Source organism: Homarus americanus, unplaced genomic scaffold (assembly GCF_018991925.1).
Source record: "Homarus americanus isolate GMGI-L3 unplaced genomic scaffold, GMGI_Hamer_2.0 scaffold28, whole genome shotgun sequence".
NCBI lineage: Eukaryota > Metazoa > Arthropoda > Malacostraca > Decapoda > Nephropidae > Homarus > Homarus americanus.
Window position 1 is genome coordinate 4,060,360 of NW_024742238.1, and position 20,384 is coordinate 4,080,743.

The 20,384-nt window shown below is 40.9% G+C and overlaps 1 protein-coding gene across 1 annotated transcript; it reads left to right on the forward strand.

Annotated features, from left to right (window-relative positions):
* The first annotated feature begins 64 nt into the window (after positions 1-64).
* Positions 65-18,589, forward strand: LOC121876559 (extensin-like). Its single transcript, XM_042381759.1, has 3 exons — positions 65-158; positions 17,668-17,999; positions 18,209-18,589. Exons 1-3 carry the CDS (start codon positions 65-67, stop codon positions 18,587-18,589), a joined length of 807 nt encoding a protein of 268 aa, XP_042237693.1.
* Positions 18,590-20,384: the final 1,795 nt, after the last annotated feature.

Sequence of the window (20,384 nt, forward strand, 5' to 3'; positions counted from 1 at the left end):
CGAAATGAGATGTCAGGACGATGCTATGAGGTCATGAGACGCAAAGAGAGGCCATGACGGCGCTATGAGAGGTCATGAGAACGCTATACGAGGTTACAAGGACGCTATGACAGGCCACGAAAACGCTATGAGAGGCCAAGACGAGGAGGCCATGCGAGGTCAGGCTCAGCCACATCCCTTGAGGACTACCACGAAAAATTGTCTTCTGTTCTCAATTTGTCGCGTCGAGAAATTTGAGATTTTCTGTTTCGTTTGTGGGCGGGAGCAGTGGGGTGGGAGGAAGAGAGGGAATGGAGGAGGATGAGGGGGAGGAATGGAGAAGAAAGAGGGGGAGGAATGGAGGAAGAGGAAGAATAGAGGGGGATGGGGGGGAGAATGGAAGAGAAAGAGGGGGAGGAATGGAGGAGAAATGGAGGATGAAGAGGAGGAGAAATGGAGAAGGCGAAGATAAAAATGAAGTATTGGGCAAGAGAGAGAGAGAGAGAGAGTGAGGTGTTAAGCATAATAAGCACACCTTCGACAGTATGAGGGAATTCCCTAGCCTGGATACACCAAATTCTCCACTAACAAGAACTTTACTTTTTCTCTCTTGATATTTGTTATTGTTTTGTTATGACGTATTAGATGTCGACATGAAACAATGAGATATACATAGGAGAGACAGACAGACAAATAGACAGACAGATAGACAGAAATTCACACAGATGGACAGACAGACAGGCCTATATAGAAACACACATAGATAAATAAAAGTAAATAAATGACAGACATAGATAAACATACATCAAAGTTAGACAGATGAGACAGATTAAGAACATACCACAAGGCATGTATGTTCCCGTCAATCACCAATCAACCACTCAGTCTTGACATCTCCCTCTAACCCTATTTCTTACTGTCTAGTTGTGAAATTTATCAATCTCTGGCTTCCCGTTCCCTCTCTATGTCCCGCGTCCCCTGGGTAAACTATGATAAAGTGTTCCGTATGATACCTTCATTTTTACAGGATCTTCTTACGTCAGTTTCTCCTTTTCCCTGTTTCCTGTTCACCCTTTATATAATCCTCTCACGTTTATAATTTCCTGTATCTGCATTTTATTATTTTCCCTCTTCATCCAGATTGTCAGCCCAATTAATCCTTCTTTATTTCACACCTATCTCCTTTGTTAGTGTTCTGTTCCTTTATGTATGCAATTCTCTGTTACTTTATGACACCCAGTTCATCTTTCCGTCTATTATTCTTAGGTACAGTCAACTACCAAAGTCCACCGTTCGCTTCTCCACCTGAACCACGAACCCCGAGATTCAGACTCATGAATTTGAAGTATTTACGGAGAGGATAATGTATCAGTCTACTGTTTCGGGTTCACGAGTTTGAATCTCGGGGTTCGTGGTTCAGGTGGAGAGGTGAAAGGACTATTAGTTGTCTGTACATTAAAAATAAAAACTCTTGTATGTCACCAATAAGTAGCAAGCTTTGAGCCTGATAGGATGATGTTTGTTAAGCGTTATAAGTGATATACCAAATGCTATAAGTGACACATATACGAAAAAGATCTGCATATATTGACTCACTGTTGGTCATAACTCATACTTATATATTTGTTATTCCAGGCTTGATACACCTCGGTATATATTGTTATATTCAAACCAAATTTACAGTCAGAGGAAACAAGAAAATTTCATAAAAGGAACATCTTTGACAACCAATCTAGAATGTTACCTCAATATTTCTACACCATGTAATACTGACAAGCTGTATAAAATGTTGGGATTTTTTGTAGTTTACATTTGTAAATTACATTGTCAAGATGTTGTTTTATGTTTCAGTAATATCAGAGGTGAGGCTGTGAGCATCGATGTCTATTTATGAATTCCTTTCTTTGTAAACGTTGTATGGCACACTTTGATGTCTCTCTACATTCCATTTATTCCTGGCCCTCCATAATGACCCATAATCCCTACACTCTCCTCTTGTACACTCACACTTAAATCAATGTAGTTAGGCAATATTTATAATACAATCTTTCATGTCTCGTGTTGCCCCACATTATCTAGTATATAAACACTCATTATAAATCATAATCTATTTTGATCCAAATATTCTGGGATTGATTCTCTTTGTTTTTCATCACATAACTTTATGCACTCAGACACTCGACTTTACTCCCTTCACTTGTCCCCAGCACAACTTCTTTATCTTCGAATTTGGTTTTGAAAATCAAAAACAATTAAGTTGGTTCCCCCTTTTCATAATTTCGAGACTTCAACTAAAAAATAAAATCTACTTACGTTGATATCATCTCCTTAATTCCTTCATAATACAGAACAACACAGTGTTCCCGCACCTCCGGGAAAATTTCATCTAAACAACTCACCAATAAACTGACTCTAAAAGATAAAGAAACGAACAATAATCCAGTTCCTAAAATGGCCTTCCTGCATTGAACTGCAAATGACTGAAATGCAGTTATGCAGGAGGGAGGGAACAGTGCCAGCGAGCAAAGTCCCAGACAACAATTCTCTCCTGGTCCATTTTAATGGCTAGGAAGTTATAGCTCTGACAGGTATAAATTCACTCACACAAGTTTAATGACACCGCTCCTCTCCTTCTGAGTCCGCTGACGTTGTTTAGAGACCTCCAGGGATGTGCGGGGTGTGGACTGTGTGGGTTGTGAGCTGTGAGTAAAGTGGGTGGTCCTGTTAACAGTGAGAGAGGCGTGTTTTGTATGAAATTTTTGAGCTGTGATTACGACGGGTGAACTATCGGATGTGAGACGTGAGTGTTGTGTTTTGTGAGCAATGGGTAGAGTAAGTTTGTTTACATTGTATCTAGTGAGCTCTGTGAGATGTAAGCGAAGAAGTCGGGTTTGTCAAAATTGTGTGCTTATGTTATAGTCACCGAACGATTTACTGACAAGAAAACAAAAGCCAAAAATCACAAACCCTCATCTCTAAGAAATCCCCCCCCCCCCACCAAAAAAATCCGCAATTAACCAGAATAAACAGCAAAACGAGGAAAAAATCATAAGACATTTAGCATCTTAGAGTAAGCAGGAGACGAGGAGGAGTGCTAGAAGGGCTAGGGAGGGAGGGAGGGAGGAGTCTAAGGAGATGATTGCCCAGGTCAAGAAGTTGGCGTCTTAGAAGCGACTGAGCTGAGGAGATTTGCCTTTCCCTTGAGCCGCTGGAGTACAGGCGGGGTCACAACAGATGGTAGGGCGGGCTAAGCGAATTTCCGGCATGAGGGTTTGTGTGTGAGGGCCAGCCAGGTTTAGTATTGTTGAACCAAGTCTAAGGGAAGCTTTGTAGAGGGTTCGGGTGGGATTACTGCTGTTGTTATGATAATAATAAAATTAATAACAATGCTAACAATACAACAACAACGATAAGGATGATGCCGATACCCACCTGACACCCATCTTGCACCTCCTGACACTTATCTTACACCTCCTGATACCCATTTGACACCTCCTAACACCCATCTGACACCCCCTGACACTTGTGACAAAATTTGAATTCAAAATTCACCTGATACCCATCTAACAATCAATTTACCTCTTGTTCTGACAACATGAAATTCAAATTCTCGGATTTTATGACAACAGCCACTGTAAACTATCAACAATCACGGAATGAATATATACTAAAAGGACACGATTTCTATCACCTTTGTTAACATAGAGAACACGACACAACAAAGTTAACTGTTATAGCCTCAAGAACCACAACCCATAAAAACTTAATGATTATATTTCCCTTGATTTCTGGTTCATCGTCCCTTGACTCCCCCCTGACCCTAACCCTCCCTGACCCTAAAATATGGCCCCTGACGTATACCTGGACTTTTCCCCTAATATAATTCACCATAACCAACTGCTGCCCAGACGCTGCTTGAGTGTGCATGCCAGCAGGTTTGTAGGGAAGTAACTATGTAGTCAAAATTATAAGAGGTTCCTGGCAGTCGTCAGTGTATAAAATTGAATATAACAACCAGGCACAATAGACCTTTACACATTGTTGACCAGTGAGTGAGGCAGTTGATGAGCGCCGTCGAGTGGCTGAATTAAGTCAAGCCTTAATTCAGAAACTTCAGTACAGGGAGTGAGAATCCTACGAGGCAGCAGAACAGTGCATTAATCTGGTGTTGTATGCCTTCACCATTGTTTACATCAAGAACAGAAGCAGTGTTGTCTTAAGCCTCGATTAAAACTTTTAAATGAATCTAAAAGCAACAAACATAATAATGTGTACCAAGAAATGTACTCGACTCGCTTCATACTCACCTCACACATGCAGTACATTCAAAGTTAAATTAATATCAAGAGCTAAATTGTTCAGTAGGATCGTCTCTCTGTGTTAGCAATTAACCGACGAGATCAGATTTCCACGTGATGGCTTCAATGTTTACAGGTACACTGCCCTTCCTCGGCTCACTACCTGCATTATCAAGTACTTCACACATCCGGGGTTATATTTCCTCAGTATCACATCAACATTTATTACAGAGACAGAACGACCAGTAATAAACATATGGCTGAGAGCTACGTTTATCCTTCTAACTGATGATTTACGAAATTCTAACAATTATATATATATTCCTGTTGCCAGTCATCGGTTTAAAGGTCGGATTAGTTATGTAAATAAGCAACATACGTGATATAGTTAGGACAAGCAACAAATTATCTTAAGCCAAAAAAACACTTTGGACGGTAATGCCTACATGTTAATCTAAAAATCCAGATCATTAGTGACAGGTTATTTAACTATTATTAAAGAATGGCGACAAGTGTTAACCCAAGAACTGGTCTGGTGGTGCTGCTCCGACTCGCCCACACCAACCCACAGTAGCCCACACCAACCCACGGCAACCCACAGTAGCCCACACCAGACACACTGTTGATATTTCGTGTCTTGTACCATATTAACAGGTTTGTAGCCCCACAAATTTACATTCCGCTCTACGAAGGACGAGTGTAAGAAGTGTTCGTAAACAAGTCATCTATCTGAACTAGAACCAACACGATTGTCAAGGGGCGTCAGATAGGAGTTAGGAGGTGTCAGGAGGTGTAACATGGGTGTCAGGTGTCAAGATAATTCCAATATTATAACAAATGAGTAACACGACAGAAGGAACATCATAACGATTACTAACACAAGAACAGTGAAAGAAAATTGAAATGCAAACGATGCTATTATTTAACCTGATGACCTCAACACGACCTGCTGGGCGAGTCATTAATAACAACACGGAGCGGATCTACCAAACCTAACTTAACCTAAATTGCAAGCTCGTAAGGTTAAATGAGGTAGGTTACTGGAGGTTTGTCTGGATCGTTGTGAATAGTGTCATTAACCCTTGAGTGCGTTGCCTTAACCACTTGAATACGCTAACTTTATCCCCTTGAGTACGATAACTTAAACCTTGAAGTACTCGTATGATGACTTAATGGTGCAGACAGAACTACGGTTTTGCACTGGGGAGTCTTGGATGAAACCATTATCTTAATTGTAGTAAATATAGTCATAATTTTCCTTTTTGGTCCAGTAAAAATAAAAGCTAAATAAAATACAGTGGACTAAACTATTTACCCAGCCAAGACAACAAGACAACTGACAGATGATGATGTATTCAAACCTGACTATTATTTTAACTACTATAAGTTAATTCCAACATATTTCATAATTCCTGGTCAAGTGCAAGACATTTCAATAGATCTTCAGGTTTACTTAGACTACGTTAGGTCAACTTTGTTATTAATACTCACTCGAGGTCTTGGGTACACAGCAGACTGTCATTAACCATTCTCTAAATATATATAACCTGGTACTCACCACCTCTCTCAACATCCTGACGGAGATGTGGATCCTGGAGGAGAAAATCATCATTACTATAATGTTGAGATCTCCACGAAACACATGTAATGGTTAGTCAAAAGTACATGACAATAGGACACCAGATAATAAAGGGTTCATATTATGTAGGGTTTACTGGATGCTGGTCCACGGTTGACTGACTCCTCCCTCACGTACCGTACATACATCAATTACTAACATCACTTCCTACAACAACACAACACAACACCAAGCAAGACAACACAACTCAACATAACACACAACACTATATTCCAACACAATACATTCACTATATGTACAACTTTCTGTCGACGAGTCTGTTTGTTTACATTCTCTGCTTATCAGTTCATCACAGGAAAAGTCTTCACCATTTTTTGCCTTTTAGATGACTGTAGTTCACGACCCAGACATGAGTGGCGAGGAAATGTTGAGACAATTTCATTCGTCTGTATTGCTTTTATGGATTAAGTCTTTGGTTTATGTCTATGGCTTGAGTCTGTTTACGTCTATGGTGTATGCATGACATAGGGCTCGTTTACACGATCAGTGTCGGAGCATGTTTTCGAAGCATGGTAACGAAGCAGTGCTCGGGCAGTGATCGTGTACACGGCAACACTGAACCACCAACCCCTCCCGGGCAGTTACGTGTGGCAGCCTAATAGTTGCGTGGCCACCTACGATGGTCCCTGCCACACCACACAGACGCGCAAGTTAAAAGCAACGATGGACGTTGTGCCGTCGCCTACACCTCCCACCAGTGACCCCCAGGAGTCAAGGCCACCATTTGAGTGGACAAAGGCGTTAACGTTACAACTTATTGAACTGTATGGGGATCGGCCATGTCTATGGCAGGTCAGAAGTGACGGATACAGAAATAGAAACGAAAAATGTAAAGTTTATGGGGAACTGTATAATTGTGTGTAAAATGTGACTCTTGTTTGCACACTTGACATTGTCAAGAAGAAAATATACACATTACACAGTCAGTACAGAAAGGAGCTGAAAATGGTAGCCGCATCGAAGAAATCTGGGACTAGTGCAGACGACAGTGTGGTAGTTCCTTGTAAACACAGTCCACTGCTCCGACCCCATGCTTCGCCACTGACCCGAAGTGCAAGTGCTCGACCACTATACGTGGTAACTGATCGTGTAAACGAGCCCTTAAGCTTACGGTTTACGCCTATGTCTATGGCTTACGTCTATGTCTCAATTCCATACACCCAGAAAGAAGGGCAAGCATAGACTGCCTTGAAATAAATTGGAAAAATTATATAACGCAAAAAGTATTGTTCAAGTATGTTTCGTCGATTTCATGAAATAAAACATTTATGTTTTATGATGAAAATGTCCTACAGAACATTTCGGTGAATATAATGCCGAAAGAACATATCACAAACTCCTAACTCACGTGGCCATAATAAAAGGTAAATCCCAACTCCGACTTTAATGAAACACTTCATAATGCTGAGGTGCAAAGCAAAAGTACAGCACAATACAGAGTAATTATTTCTGAATCACCAAAATGAACAAAATTTAAATTCAGTCATACCTAACACACACCTGGACATTCCAATCTTATTTATTAAGTTTTAACATAAATAATAAACACAGCAACGACCATAAGAAACCAACATCATGTCAGCTTCCGCACATAAACCACCTCATTGATGACGAGCGTCACCAACACACTCACAGTCGTGTACATCAATATTACAGAATGTGTATCTTAAGTCTTACCTCATGATGAACAAAACAATAATGGTAACCATCACAGAGAGAAAATAAACTGTGATAAGTAAACGACTAAGTCAGCGAGTAGAGTTAACACACGAACAGCTGTCACACAACTGAACTCAGGAGTCAGAACCCACAATTCCTGTCAAAACAAACAACTTATCATACAACAATGCATTCACGTGAATTATATAATAAAGAAACCACTTACGGTATTCAACTTATAAACTGATAACAATATTGCAAATACCTCATACTCAAAACTATTTTACGATATTGTTAGGGCATTGTAACTCAAATGTATACACTGACAGTGAGTCTTTCTGCAAACCAGTCGACAAATCACAGTTACGCCTTCAAAACATGCCGACCAATCACAAGCTAAGGGTATCAGGTGGCTGAGGGCATGGAAGGATATTTTCTTGGGGAAACTGGACAACACAAAATACAGTCAAAATAGAAACTAACTCTTGGTTGGTGAGGCACAATAATACATTACAGCAACAACAATAATCGCAGGTGTATATCTCGTAATTTGTAACTGTTGATGACTAGTGTGATATTATGTACTTAGCTAGAATCAACAGTAATCACAGAATCAGAAGAGATAATATCCATATACCTGTCAACAACACCATCGAGGATTACTGGTTCACCTGTTAATTGTTCTCGATTTTTAGTACAACAACTGGGTCATGCTCCCGCGTCACATCACTTGACTTTAAACTTGACCATACAGGTAATACTCGAGACTTGAGACTTAACTTGAATGGGTCAAGTTTGTTTAATATCTTACAGAAAGAATTTGGTTACAACTCTTTCTCTGCTCATGTATTACAGGTAAGAGTTTGATGTGTAACGCTACGCCATCGTTGAATTTATATGTGAGTGATGAATTGAGGTGAGTTAGTGAGAAAGTGAATGAGAGTGAGGAAGGAAGCGAATGAATGAGTGAGGAAGGAAATGAATGCATGAGTGAGGAAGGAAGTGAATAAGTGAGCGAGGAAGGCAGTAACAAGGTCACGTAGACAGCTTCCGCCCCAACTAAAAATGCAGTTAAGATCCATGCATGAGAACGAGACCCCGACCAATGTGATTTTCGTCATGCGGCAAATAAGAGAAGACTTACTTGAGGAAAGTTTACCAGTCATCCTGTACGCCGCCTCCAAATGCAGGGAGGCTGAAGATAGAGTCCTGCAGGATGTGGTAATGTAGGAGATTAAGGACGTGTAGATCAGGCAGGGATGAAGGATACGGATCGTCAGGTTTATAAGAGGAGGAGAATGGTTAGAATCCTACGTGGTTTTGAAGGTGTAAATACTAATCCTATAGGTTATACAAACGTTAGGATTTTAAGGAATTACTAAACAGTCTTAAAGGATATGATGAATAATCTTATGGGTCGAATTAACGTGGGAATTTAAGGCATTAATCAATCACAAGAGATGAAGGACACAAATCACCAAAAATTAATAAAGAGAACAAAAGAAAAATAATAAAAGCAGGAGGTTGAGACAAAGAAGATGGACAAAGTTTAATATTCAAGATGGTCTCGAGTCCATCCCGGAGTGTCATGGTGATAGGTGTGGTGAGAGGCAGGTGTGTGGGGAGGGGTGTGGGGTGAGGGGTGTGGGAAGGGGTGAGGCAGGGTGGAGGGGTGAGGCAGGGTGTGTGGGGTGTGGCAGGTGTGTGGGAAGGGGGTGAGGCAGGTGTGGGTGGGGAAGTGGGATCAACTGTTGTTCCATGATGACCTGGCCTTCATGACAACCATGCAAGAGGAATGGCAGGAGGGGTTGCCAACAGGAAAGGGGATAGGGAGGTGGGGGGGGGTGAAATCGAGGAATAGAAGGCCTTTGTCAGTCTGTCTGTCTCTGTCTGTCTGTTTCTCTGTTTGTCGGTCTCTCTGTGTCTCCAAAATCTTAACAGCAGACCATAGACAGTGATGAAAGTCCACAGCAAATCGAGAGAGATTCAACCCAAACAACACTGACTACCAGCTTGTCTCTTTCACCTCTCTCGTGCACCTAAAATGGCTGAAAGGGCAAGGTAGTCTGTCTGTCTGTCTGTCTGTCTGTCTGTCTGTCTGTCTGTCTATGAACGCCAACACAGACGAGACAGCAGTGGTGGCAAACGGCAGGAGAAGGAGGAGGAAGAGGAAAAGGAGAAGGACGACCTCAAACACGTCCTCCTTAATCAAGTTTCGTAGTTTAAGTACTCGAGCTTCTACTGGTACGAGGGGGAGGACCTAAGGCGATGTAGTACAAGGAATCAAACGACAATGGAGAGAGAGTGAACAAGATGAAAAGGGTAAATGAAAGATAGATGAAACAAATGAGGTAGAAATATTAATGAATGAAATAATTAAAATTCATTCCATAATTGTATATACTTCTGTAATGAATTTATTATCATTATTACTATTACTATTATTATTATCAGTAGTATTATTAGTAGTGCAACAACCTCCAATTAAGGAATGGTTATTACACATTGATAACTGATCCTTTATAATATCCTCGTACACACACACACGCACACACACACACACACACACACACACACACACACACACACACATAACAATATATACACAATTTATGTTCAGACCCTGGCTTATGCAAATACACGTGTGCAATCATATATCCATAAACATCCAGTTATTCTTTTATCCAGATGCATAAACATGACTCGATCCTGCAGGTAATGTATTCTCTTCAGGATATAGGAAGACACAAGTAATTAAATTCCAGAAATACTGAAGCTTTATGGAATACAAGGTTGGAATATACAATTATATACCGTGTGTTTGTGTGTGGGGAGAATTAGGTTTGTTGTTTATGTGTGTTGGTGAACTGCGGGTGTGAGGTTAAGTGTGTGTATTAGAGAGAGAGAGAGAGAGAATTATAATACATACATACATACATACATACATACATACATACATCCTTCCCTACATACTGACACACAAGAGAGATCCTGTACCTCACTGTGACAGCCTACAAACAGCACATGATCATAGGTCACCTTATATCCCCCTCCTCCCCCCCACCTCCACCTCAACACGTCTGAAGGTCAAGGTTAAACTAGTTCAAAATATATATAAATTCGACCCCCAAAAAGTAGAAGCCAGTACAGGTAGACGTATATGTATTTTTTTTCTTTTGAATGCACTGACTTGAAACTAGGGCACGGGATCAAAGGTTTGAATAATGGGGCCCCTCCCCTCTAAAAAATAAATTAGAATTTTTGACACAGAATCCCCCCAAAAATGCGACATGGTTTGACTAGAAGCTGTTTGATGTTGCGTCTGTTTTCATTATTATAGGTGTTATACAGTAGATAAATTATATAAGTTTAATATACAGTTTATTTCCACAGACAGCTGATTGGCCTCCCAGACATCAGACAAATAGAAACAGACGCCAGACAACGACGCCAGACACCATAAATAGACGCCAGACAACGACGCCAGACACCATAAATAGACGCCAGACTTTCATGACAGCGGCACGCGGACGAGTGACCGATATCCCTCAATTATTTACCATAATAACTTAATAAAAAATGTACAGCTCACCTCTCATTAATCTATTATGTCATTAATATAATACCTGGCTATAGCCACTAAATACGCGGCCCTAATTATCGCATTAAAACAATAATACTTACACCACTACACACTAATGGATTTGTGTAGTCAGCCTAGATATTACCTCTACCTGGTCAGTGAACGAGGGGGCCCTCTGGCATACCCTTCATGTCCCCCTTCCCTCTCTCCATCTCCATCCCCCTTAACCTCCATCTCCACCCCCTTCCCTCTCTCCTTCTCCACTCCCTTCCGTCTCCCATTCCCTCCTACCCTTATCTCTTCCCCTTTCCCTTCTTTTCACCCTCCTCTTTCTTCTCCTCTTACCCCTTCTTCACAACCCCCTTCTCCACATCCACCCCCCCCTTTCCTTTACCCCCCTCCCTCTCTATTTCCCATTCCTCTCTTTCTCCATCCCCTCCCTCACCCTTTTCCACCTCTTCCGTTACTTTCTCCCCGTCCCTTACTCCTCCTCCACCTCACTCCCTCTCCTTCTAGCCCTGCCCTTCCCTCCTCCACCCCCTCCTCCACCCCATGCTATGAACACACGGTACTTTGCCTACAGATCGTTGATGAAAACTAAAACAGTTTTAACCTTCCTAATGGAAATAAGATTCAATTCAGACGCAGCAGTGTCCAGATGCTCAAAGATTCGTATACGGTAATTATTTATCGTAAGGGAAGAGGCGAGAATCATCCTAACTGCTCCTAACACACACACACACACACACACACACACACACAAACAAACAAAAATCATAAAGTCTAAAAATATGTTTAAAATTACACTCGGCCTTAATTAAGTATATATGTTTCCTTAGCATCAGGTAAAATTAGCGTAAAGAATCTTAGTTTAGAGTCAGTACATACGTTAATTTATCTCCTAATTGGTGTTAGGAGACGTATCTAGTTAAGGAAGAGAAACAGTACGATTTTGACGGTATATTTAGGTGTTGTTTTTGTGTTTTATCTAAAGTACTACTACTACTACTACTACTACTACTACTCCCAATAATAATAATAATAATAATAATAATAATAATAATAATAATAATAATAATAATAATAATAATGATAAAATACATAACACAATAATAAAATAACACAAATGAAAATGAGTAAAAATAACAACATAATTAGAAAAACAATCATGTAAAATGTAAAATTAGTACCATAAATAATAACATTGTTCTCATTACCATTATCATCATCAAAACATTATAAAAAAAAATGATGTAAGTAGATGTTATTAAGGGCTAGTTAAAATGACACCTAATAACATGACCTAAAAATACACTAAGTTAATGCACCCATACTGCACTGAACGGAAACATTCCATTATCAACTCTAATTTCAATTTTCATTTTACAAATTATCCCCCCTGTAATAACTCCCCATTATGTCTCATGTCTACACTCAATATACGATACTATCACAAGCAATTATCTTCAGTGTAATAAATTAGCAGAAAGTGTTTTATGGGTGATTGACAGTAATACTCGAATGCTCTAATATCATAGTGGAGTGTGTACATTAGCGGACAAAATTCCCTGGACATTTCTAGCGGTATGTGGTATCTAGTTAAGGGTCAGGTAGGCAACAAGTATTGGGATATTATTTTTATTTTCTCAGATATTTGTATTTTTGTGGGTTTTTTTTGTGTTGTTAGTCTGATATAATTTAAAATGAAGAGAAAAGTTCACCAGCTATAAACTGATAAGAGATAGGAAGGACGTACAGCCATAAAACTTGTTATAAATTTACCTGATGGCAAACGGGACACGATGCCATCAGTTAATCACAGGTGACCTACATAAGCGTGGAAAGTGGGTCATACAACGGTGGTGATGGAGGTGATAATGTTATAATATTTTTAAGTAATCTTAGTGTCAGCTATGGAAAGTTTATGGTCTTGTCATATTAGAGAAGTAGTACAAAAAAAAAGGTAAGTTTACTATTTTTGTTTGTTAGTGGTTAATTGACACTCCTGGGGAAGGTGTGTGTGAAATATAATAATCACACAGTCAGAGAGTTTAAAGTAGATGTTCAATAAATAAACTAATTTAATGTACAGGTGCTTAATATTCCTGGCCACTAGAGCTCCTAAATACATTAAACCAACAACAATAATAAACTTATGCATGCTTATCCACAATACTGTTCGGTAGTGTCTCACAGTTTTACCAGACAATTTGTACACTTTCACCAAAAACTCCCCAAACGGTATAAGAACTATGCAATCTGAAAAAAATGAACGAAGAATCTGAAACCCTTCCGATATGACAACCATTCTACTCATTCTCACATGTGTCGTGCCAAGGTGTTCGGTGAGTGTGTACAGCGCCCCACAGTACTTCCTGACTCACATTATCACGTTAACGTAATGTATAAACACAACAACGTCACGCGATATACATATTCATTACCCTAATCACCTGACACGGAACTACTGGCCTTGGTGGCGAGGCACGGACGGCCATGGACGGATAAAGCCAGACGTGGACTTGATTAAGACACACGGGTGAGCACGGACATGTATCAGAGGACACAGATGAACATGCGTTAGGGGCCAGAGTATATGAATATGTATAAACAATGGTGAGTATATGTACACACAATGGTGAGTGAGTATGTGTACACACTATAGTGAACAAGTGCAAGTATACTCGTACATAACAGTGAGCCAGTATACACACAACTGCACATCAACAAAATGTACAGTAATCCAGCTGTATAAAACACAGGTGTAAAAAAAAAGAGATTTTCGCAGGACGTGTGTGTGTGTGTGTGTGTGTGTGTGTGTGTGTGTGTGACAACATCTACATACTTGTAATGTTTGTAATAGTAAACACACACATAATATATATATATATATATATATATATATATATATATATATATATATATATATATATATATATATATATATATATATATATATATATTTAATCCATTTTCAAAGCTACTGAACAAATCATTCTTTCGCCACAGATAAGGACATTGGCATCAACATGTTTTGAACTGGTGGGAGTTATATGATACAGCAAAAGTAATGTGTGGCAGAGTTCCAGTGTTATTCCGTGATATAAATAAATTTGGCAGCCATGTTAGAAAAATGGCAGCAAAAGGCACGAGCTCTCCCAGGTGCCCCTCGTACACGGCTGCTGCTGGGTACCAAGTAAAGGTACACTGACAAATTTCACCAATAATGAGATATCCCCGCGAGTATGTCATGATTAATGTATTTTTCCTACGCTGACTCGAGGCGGACAAGGCAGCAGTAGTTGTATCTGGGAGCGTTCGTGACTTACATAAATGATACCACCTGAAGATTAATCTCAAGCTTAATTCACCCAAACGCTAACTTAGCCTAACCCTCCCAGGCAGCTTTAGGTTGTTTAATCATCACGTGACATAAGCTGGAGGGAGATAATCTTCAGGTGATCCCGTCAATGACAGCTAATCCCTACTGTCTGGCTTTAATGACTAGTTTTTAGTCAGAAATTTAACCAAGTTTGTGATGGACTTCCTTTATGTCGTAATATCATAATGCAAGTTAAAAGACGAATCAATTTATTGTAAGTCTCGTATAGGTCCATCACATTGTTTATAAGCTATGTTACTAAATAAAAACAAACAATCATTTAGAGCCAGTATATATGTATGTATGTATGTATGTATGTATGTATGTATGTATGTATGTATGTATGTATGTATGTATGTATGTATGTATGTGAGTATACACGTGTTCACCTGGTCCAGTATAGCGTCAGGCACCACACATCCAATATCTACCATTTTTAACTCTCATGCGACGCGACCGAGAGTAAGCCTTTGTCAAGCTAACGTTCTCACACGTTAGAAGTGTATTTGATGGCTCTAAAACCAGCATACAAAAAATAAAAATAAAATAACCATAAACCCTACAAAAACAAAATCATTATTGTATAAAACATTAAAATAAAATATTTATACATGTATTTTATATTTCTGGGGATTTATTTTGTAAACTTCGGATATCGAAATTAAAATCCGATATATTAAAATGAAAAAACTTTTGATAAATATTTGAACGGTTATTATTGCTTTACCTTGAAGTGAGTTCTGTCTGAAATCTTGATTGAAAAATATAACCCAAAAAATATATTGGTTCGTATTTAGGTCAGAACATATTATTCTCCTTCCCTTTATATCTCGTATTCTTCCACCTCCTCCTCTTCTTCCTTCTTCCACCTCCTCCTATTCTTCCTCCTTCCCCCTCTTCCTCCTTCCCCTATTCTTCCTGCTCCTCCTCCTCTCCCCCTTTCTTCTCCCCCTCTCTCACCTACTTAACCCTTCCTCGAAAGAAGCTTATAATATTAATATCGCAATCTCCATTCACCAATATATTACAGCAAGAAAACGACCTTCACACGACATAACTATCGATAACATAACTACTACTTCGTCTGGTCATTACAGCCGATTGGTATATTAGTTGTTGAAGTTGTTTGCAGAGGGGAAAGGGGGGGGGAGGGGGTTGTTTTGCTTGACGATGAAGGCAATCAACCACGATCTGGGCTGGTGGTGGTGGTGCTGGTGGTGCTGGTTGTTGCAGTATCTGGGGTGTAGTGTTAGAGGTGATCGGTAATGTTTATTGTTGTGGTGGTTGTGGTGATGGTGGTGGTGATACTAGTTATGGTAATGGTTGTAGTGACAATGGTAGTGATGTAGATAGTGATGATGTTAGTGTTTGTGCTGGTGTTACGTATACAATGATGATGATAATGATGGTGTTAGTTACAGTGATGATGATGATGATGAAGATGATGTTATTAGCTACAGTGGTGAAGGTTAATAACAAGTTGTGGTAATAAGAGACAACTGGCTGGCTAACAACAGAACTAGCGTCTACTCCTATCGCGTGTTATTGGGTATTGACGATCCAATCCTCTATACTAGCAAGGGAATAAATGATTGACTCGCATCTATAAACGATTTATTGAAGTAGCATCACGACCAAGGGGTTTAAAGTCCTACAAAAAATATAACAAATAAGCGTAGTAATATTTAAAAACTTTCATATAAAGAGATCACCTGTAGATTAGACACCCTAGTATATTTCACCTGTAGATTCACCACCCTAACACTACCTGGGGAGGGGGAGGGGGGTATTGAAGGATATTTTAGGACAGATTAGGTAAAGGTATGTTAGGTTAGGTTAGGTTAGGTTAGGTTAGCATTAGGGTGATTAATCTATAGGTGAAATATACTGGGGTTTCTAATCTACAGGTGAAAGATACTGGGGTGTCTAATCTTCAGATGATGCGATATGTAATTGTCATGTTAATCAGTGTTTGTAATAATGTCTCCGTTACCTTAGAGAATTAAGGAGAGTCAGATAGTGGTTATTGAAGCTGTATAGAACTAAACCTGGTTTATCTCGTGGTCCTGACTCGCTAAATCATAATGTTATTCTCAAATTACGTGTGGGTAGTCGGGTTACACTTCCTGGTAATTTACAATTCAGACGATTATTATTGAATTGTGAGTTAAATGAAGGTTGGAAGTCCTCTAACTGACGCTGAAGTTATGACGAACGGTGATTACTGACACACACACACACACACACACACACACACACACACACACACACACACACTCACTCAGTCACACACACACAAAACAATTACATATCGGAAATTTCACAAATAATAACATACACTAACATCAAATTCAATAACTAATCACACATATTACCTTCTATGTCACACTAAAAACAGCAGCTGACGTCATAATCACTACTGAGTAAAGTAACACAAGAACAGGTTAAAAATTATGATACAAATGAACAGCAGGTGATGTTAATGTTAACCGGATTATAACACAAGACTCATGCCACAATTAGGCAAATAACAAGTCAGGTGTCGTGCTAGATTAGGCAAGGAATATGTGTGTGTGTGTGTGTGTGTGTGTGTGTGTGTGTGTGTGTGTGTGTGTGTGTGTGTGTGTGTGTGTAGATAACATAATAATCCAGGGTGTGACGTACTGTACTAAGTGTTTACAAAGTCCCTTGATGTTCGTGTTGACAGGCCCGCGAGAAAGTCACATAAACAAAACACCAAAACTCCATTATTTTCTACTCATAAATGTGTTCATTATTATGTTCACTCTGACTTATACACTCAAGTTGTTCCTTTATTTCACATTTCCTTCTATAACCATTACGAAAACGTCATAACTAACGTGGCGAATAACAGTAACGTGTAGAAATTAATGTTACATCTCAATGGATTCTTTCTACACGAGCACCAAGGGACTTTATAAACACTGTCCCTCACTATCCACTCACAAGGAAAACCATTATCAGTTCATCAGTCGAGGAAGAAGGTCACTGGGTTTAGTAAAGATAAACAAAAAAGGGAAATATATTTCAAATTCTATATCTATAAAGACGTCACTACTAGAATAATATTGAGGACATACAATCACGAAATAACAACCACCAACAGCCGCCCACCAGACCACAGTCGCCCACCAGACCACAGCCGCCTACCAGACCACAGCCACCCACCAGATCACAGCCACCCACCAGATCACAGCCGCCCACCAGATCACAGCCACTCACCAGATCACAGCCGCCCACCAGACCACAGCCACTCACCAGATCACAGCCGCCCATCAGATAACAGCCGCCCACCAGACCAGCCACCACCAGATCACAGCCGCCCACCAGACCACAGCCAGCCAGCCACCCACCAGACCACAGCCACCCACCAGATCACAGCAGATCACCCACCAGATCACAGCCACTCACCAGATCACAGCCGCCCACCAGACCACAGCCACTCACCAGATCACAGCCGCCACCAGATCACAGCCACCCACCAGACCACAGACCAGATCACAGCACACACCACCAGATCACAGCCACCCACCAGATCACAGCCCCACCAGATCACAGCCACCAGATCACCCACCACAGCCACCACCAGATCACAGCCACCACCAGCAGATCACACAGCCACCCACCAGATCACAGCCACCCACCAGATCACAGCCACTCACCAGATCACAGCCCACCAGATCACACAGCCACCACCAGACCACAGCACCAGACACAGCCAGATCACAGCCACCCACCAGATCCAGCCACCACAGATCACAGCCACCCACCAGACCACACAGCCACCCACCAGATCACAGCCACCCACCAGATCACAGCCCTCACCAGATCACAGCCGCCCACCAGATCACAGCCCCACCAGACCACAGCCGCCCACCAGACCACAGCCGCCTACCAGACCACAGCCACCCACCAGATCACAGCCACCCACCAGATCACAGCCGCCCACCAGATCACAGCCACTCACCAGATCACAGCCGCCCACCAGACCACAGCCACTCACCAGATCACAGCCGCCCATCAGATAACAGCCGCCCACCACACAGAGGTATACACTTATAACACTCTGTATAGTATAGTTAGTTCACGCCCTCAACACTTCTCTCTCCCTTTATTACCTTTCATGTTTATGGTGTAGTTGAGGCGACCACTAACGAGGTTATTTTTTTTAATAATAAGAGTGTTAGTTCTCCTGGGGTCTCTTAATGCTTCACACAACACACCCACACACACACACACACACCCACACACACACACACACACACACACACACACACACTGACAAATTAACTAAATTTATTCACGTGTAAAAGTTGTTGTGGTTCGTATCTTCATCCACGGTGTCTAAATATATGTAGATTTATTTCATTATTAATTACTAATATATTCGTTTTTCTACAAGTGTTAACATAAACAATTTGTTCTGAGTCTTGACAGTTACATTAGAGAATTAAGATAAACCTCAAATATTAAGTTACATGAAGAAAATTTTCCAAAGTTACGATTAAATTTTTGGGCTACGATAGTAAGCTCAAATACCACCTTAACTGACCTAACCGATGAAGATTTTCGTCAGTGGGGGGGATATCAGTTTCAAGAGTAGTGAAGAACTCCTCCCCTTGTTATGCTGTGTACACTATGAACTTGATATCACCGAGCTCAAACATGATTAAGTGTGATGGTAAAGACAATACTGATCACCTGAAGAATAGTTCCCCCCTAGTTTATTTCACCTATACGGTACGACCAATACAGTACGACCAGCAACACAACAGTACGAGCCATAGCACAGTACGACCCACAACAGTCCGACTCATAACACAGTACGACCCACAACACAGTACGTCCCACAACACAGTATGACCCACAACAACATTACGACCCACAATAACAGTACGACCCACAACAACAATACGACCCACAACAGTACGACCAACAATAGTACGACCCACAACACGGGAAGAAGGAGGAGACACGTGCCGCGAAATTACATCTGGGAGGGAGAATAATGGTCAGGGTATATTCCTCAGCCCGTGAAAAATGTTTGGTAATGTGAAATCCAATACCCCAGCTGGTGGTACACTGAAGGTCACTGAGCATGGCAGACCTGTGAGGGTGTGGGAGGTGTGGGCCACAGTAAACAAGCACCACAGCCCAGATATTGACGGGTGGGTCACGAAAAGCACCACAGGAAGGAAGATGGAGGGGTGGGCCACAGCAAATATGTTGAAGGTGGTGAGTCTCAGCAAACACCACACTCCACATGTACTCAAAGCAAAACTACAGCCATGGGAACAAGCACTCACCACAGCAAGCAGAAATGCAGGCAAATTAAAATTATAGGCCACAACTCACTAATAAACAGCATCTACCACAGCAACCTTACTAAAATGCGGTTCACAGAAAACGACAGCAACTTTGAGCACGAAAAACAGCAAACACCACAGCACCTGGCTCATAGACGGTCCACAGCAAGTATCACATCATGGAAACGGATCACGGAACACAGCACGCAGCTAGACACGGAACACAGCACTCAACACGGCATAGAAAACAGCACCACAGTTTGACCCGGAACACAGCCTGCAGCTTGATCATGCACTCCAGTAAACACCTCCAGCAAGCACCACAGTAAGCTTGATCATGCACTCCAGTAAACACCTCCAACAAGCACCACAGTAAGTAAGCTTGATCATGCACTCCGGTAAACACCTCCAGCAAGCACCACAGTAAGTAAGCTTGATCATGCACTCCAGTAAACACCTCCAGCAAGCACCACAGTAAGTAAGCTTGATCATGCACTCCAGTAAACACCTCCAACAA

Coding starts and splice junctions, on each gene's coding strand:
- LOC121876559 (XM_042381759.1), top strand. CDS start 65: ATGAGAGGTCATGAGAACGCTATACGAGGTTACAAGGACGCTATGACA. Junction 159..17,667: donor AGACGAGGAGGCCATGCGAG/GTCAGGCTCAGC, acceptor AACCACCAACAG/CCGCCCACCAGACCACAGTC. Junction 18,000..18,208: donor CAGCCGCCCACCAGACCACA/GCCACTCACCAG, acceptor GCCACCCACCAG/ATCACAGCCACTCACCAGAT.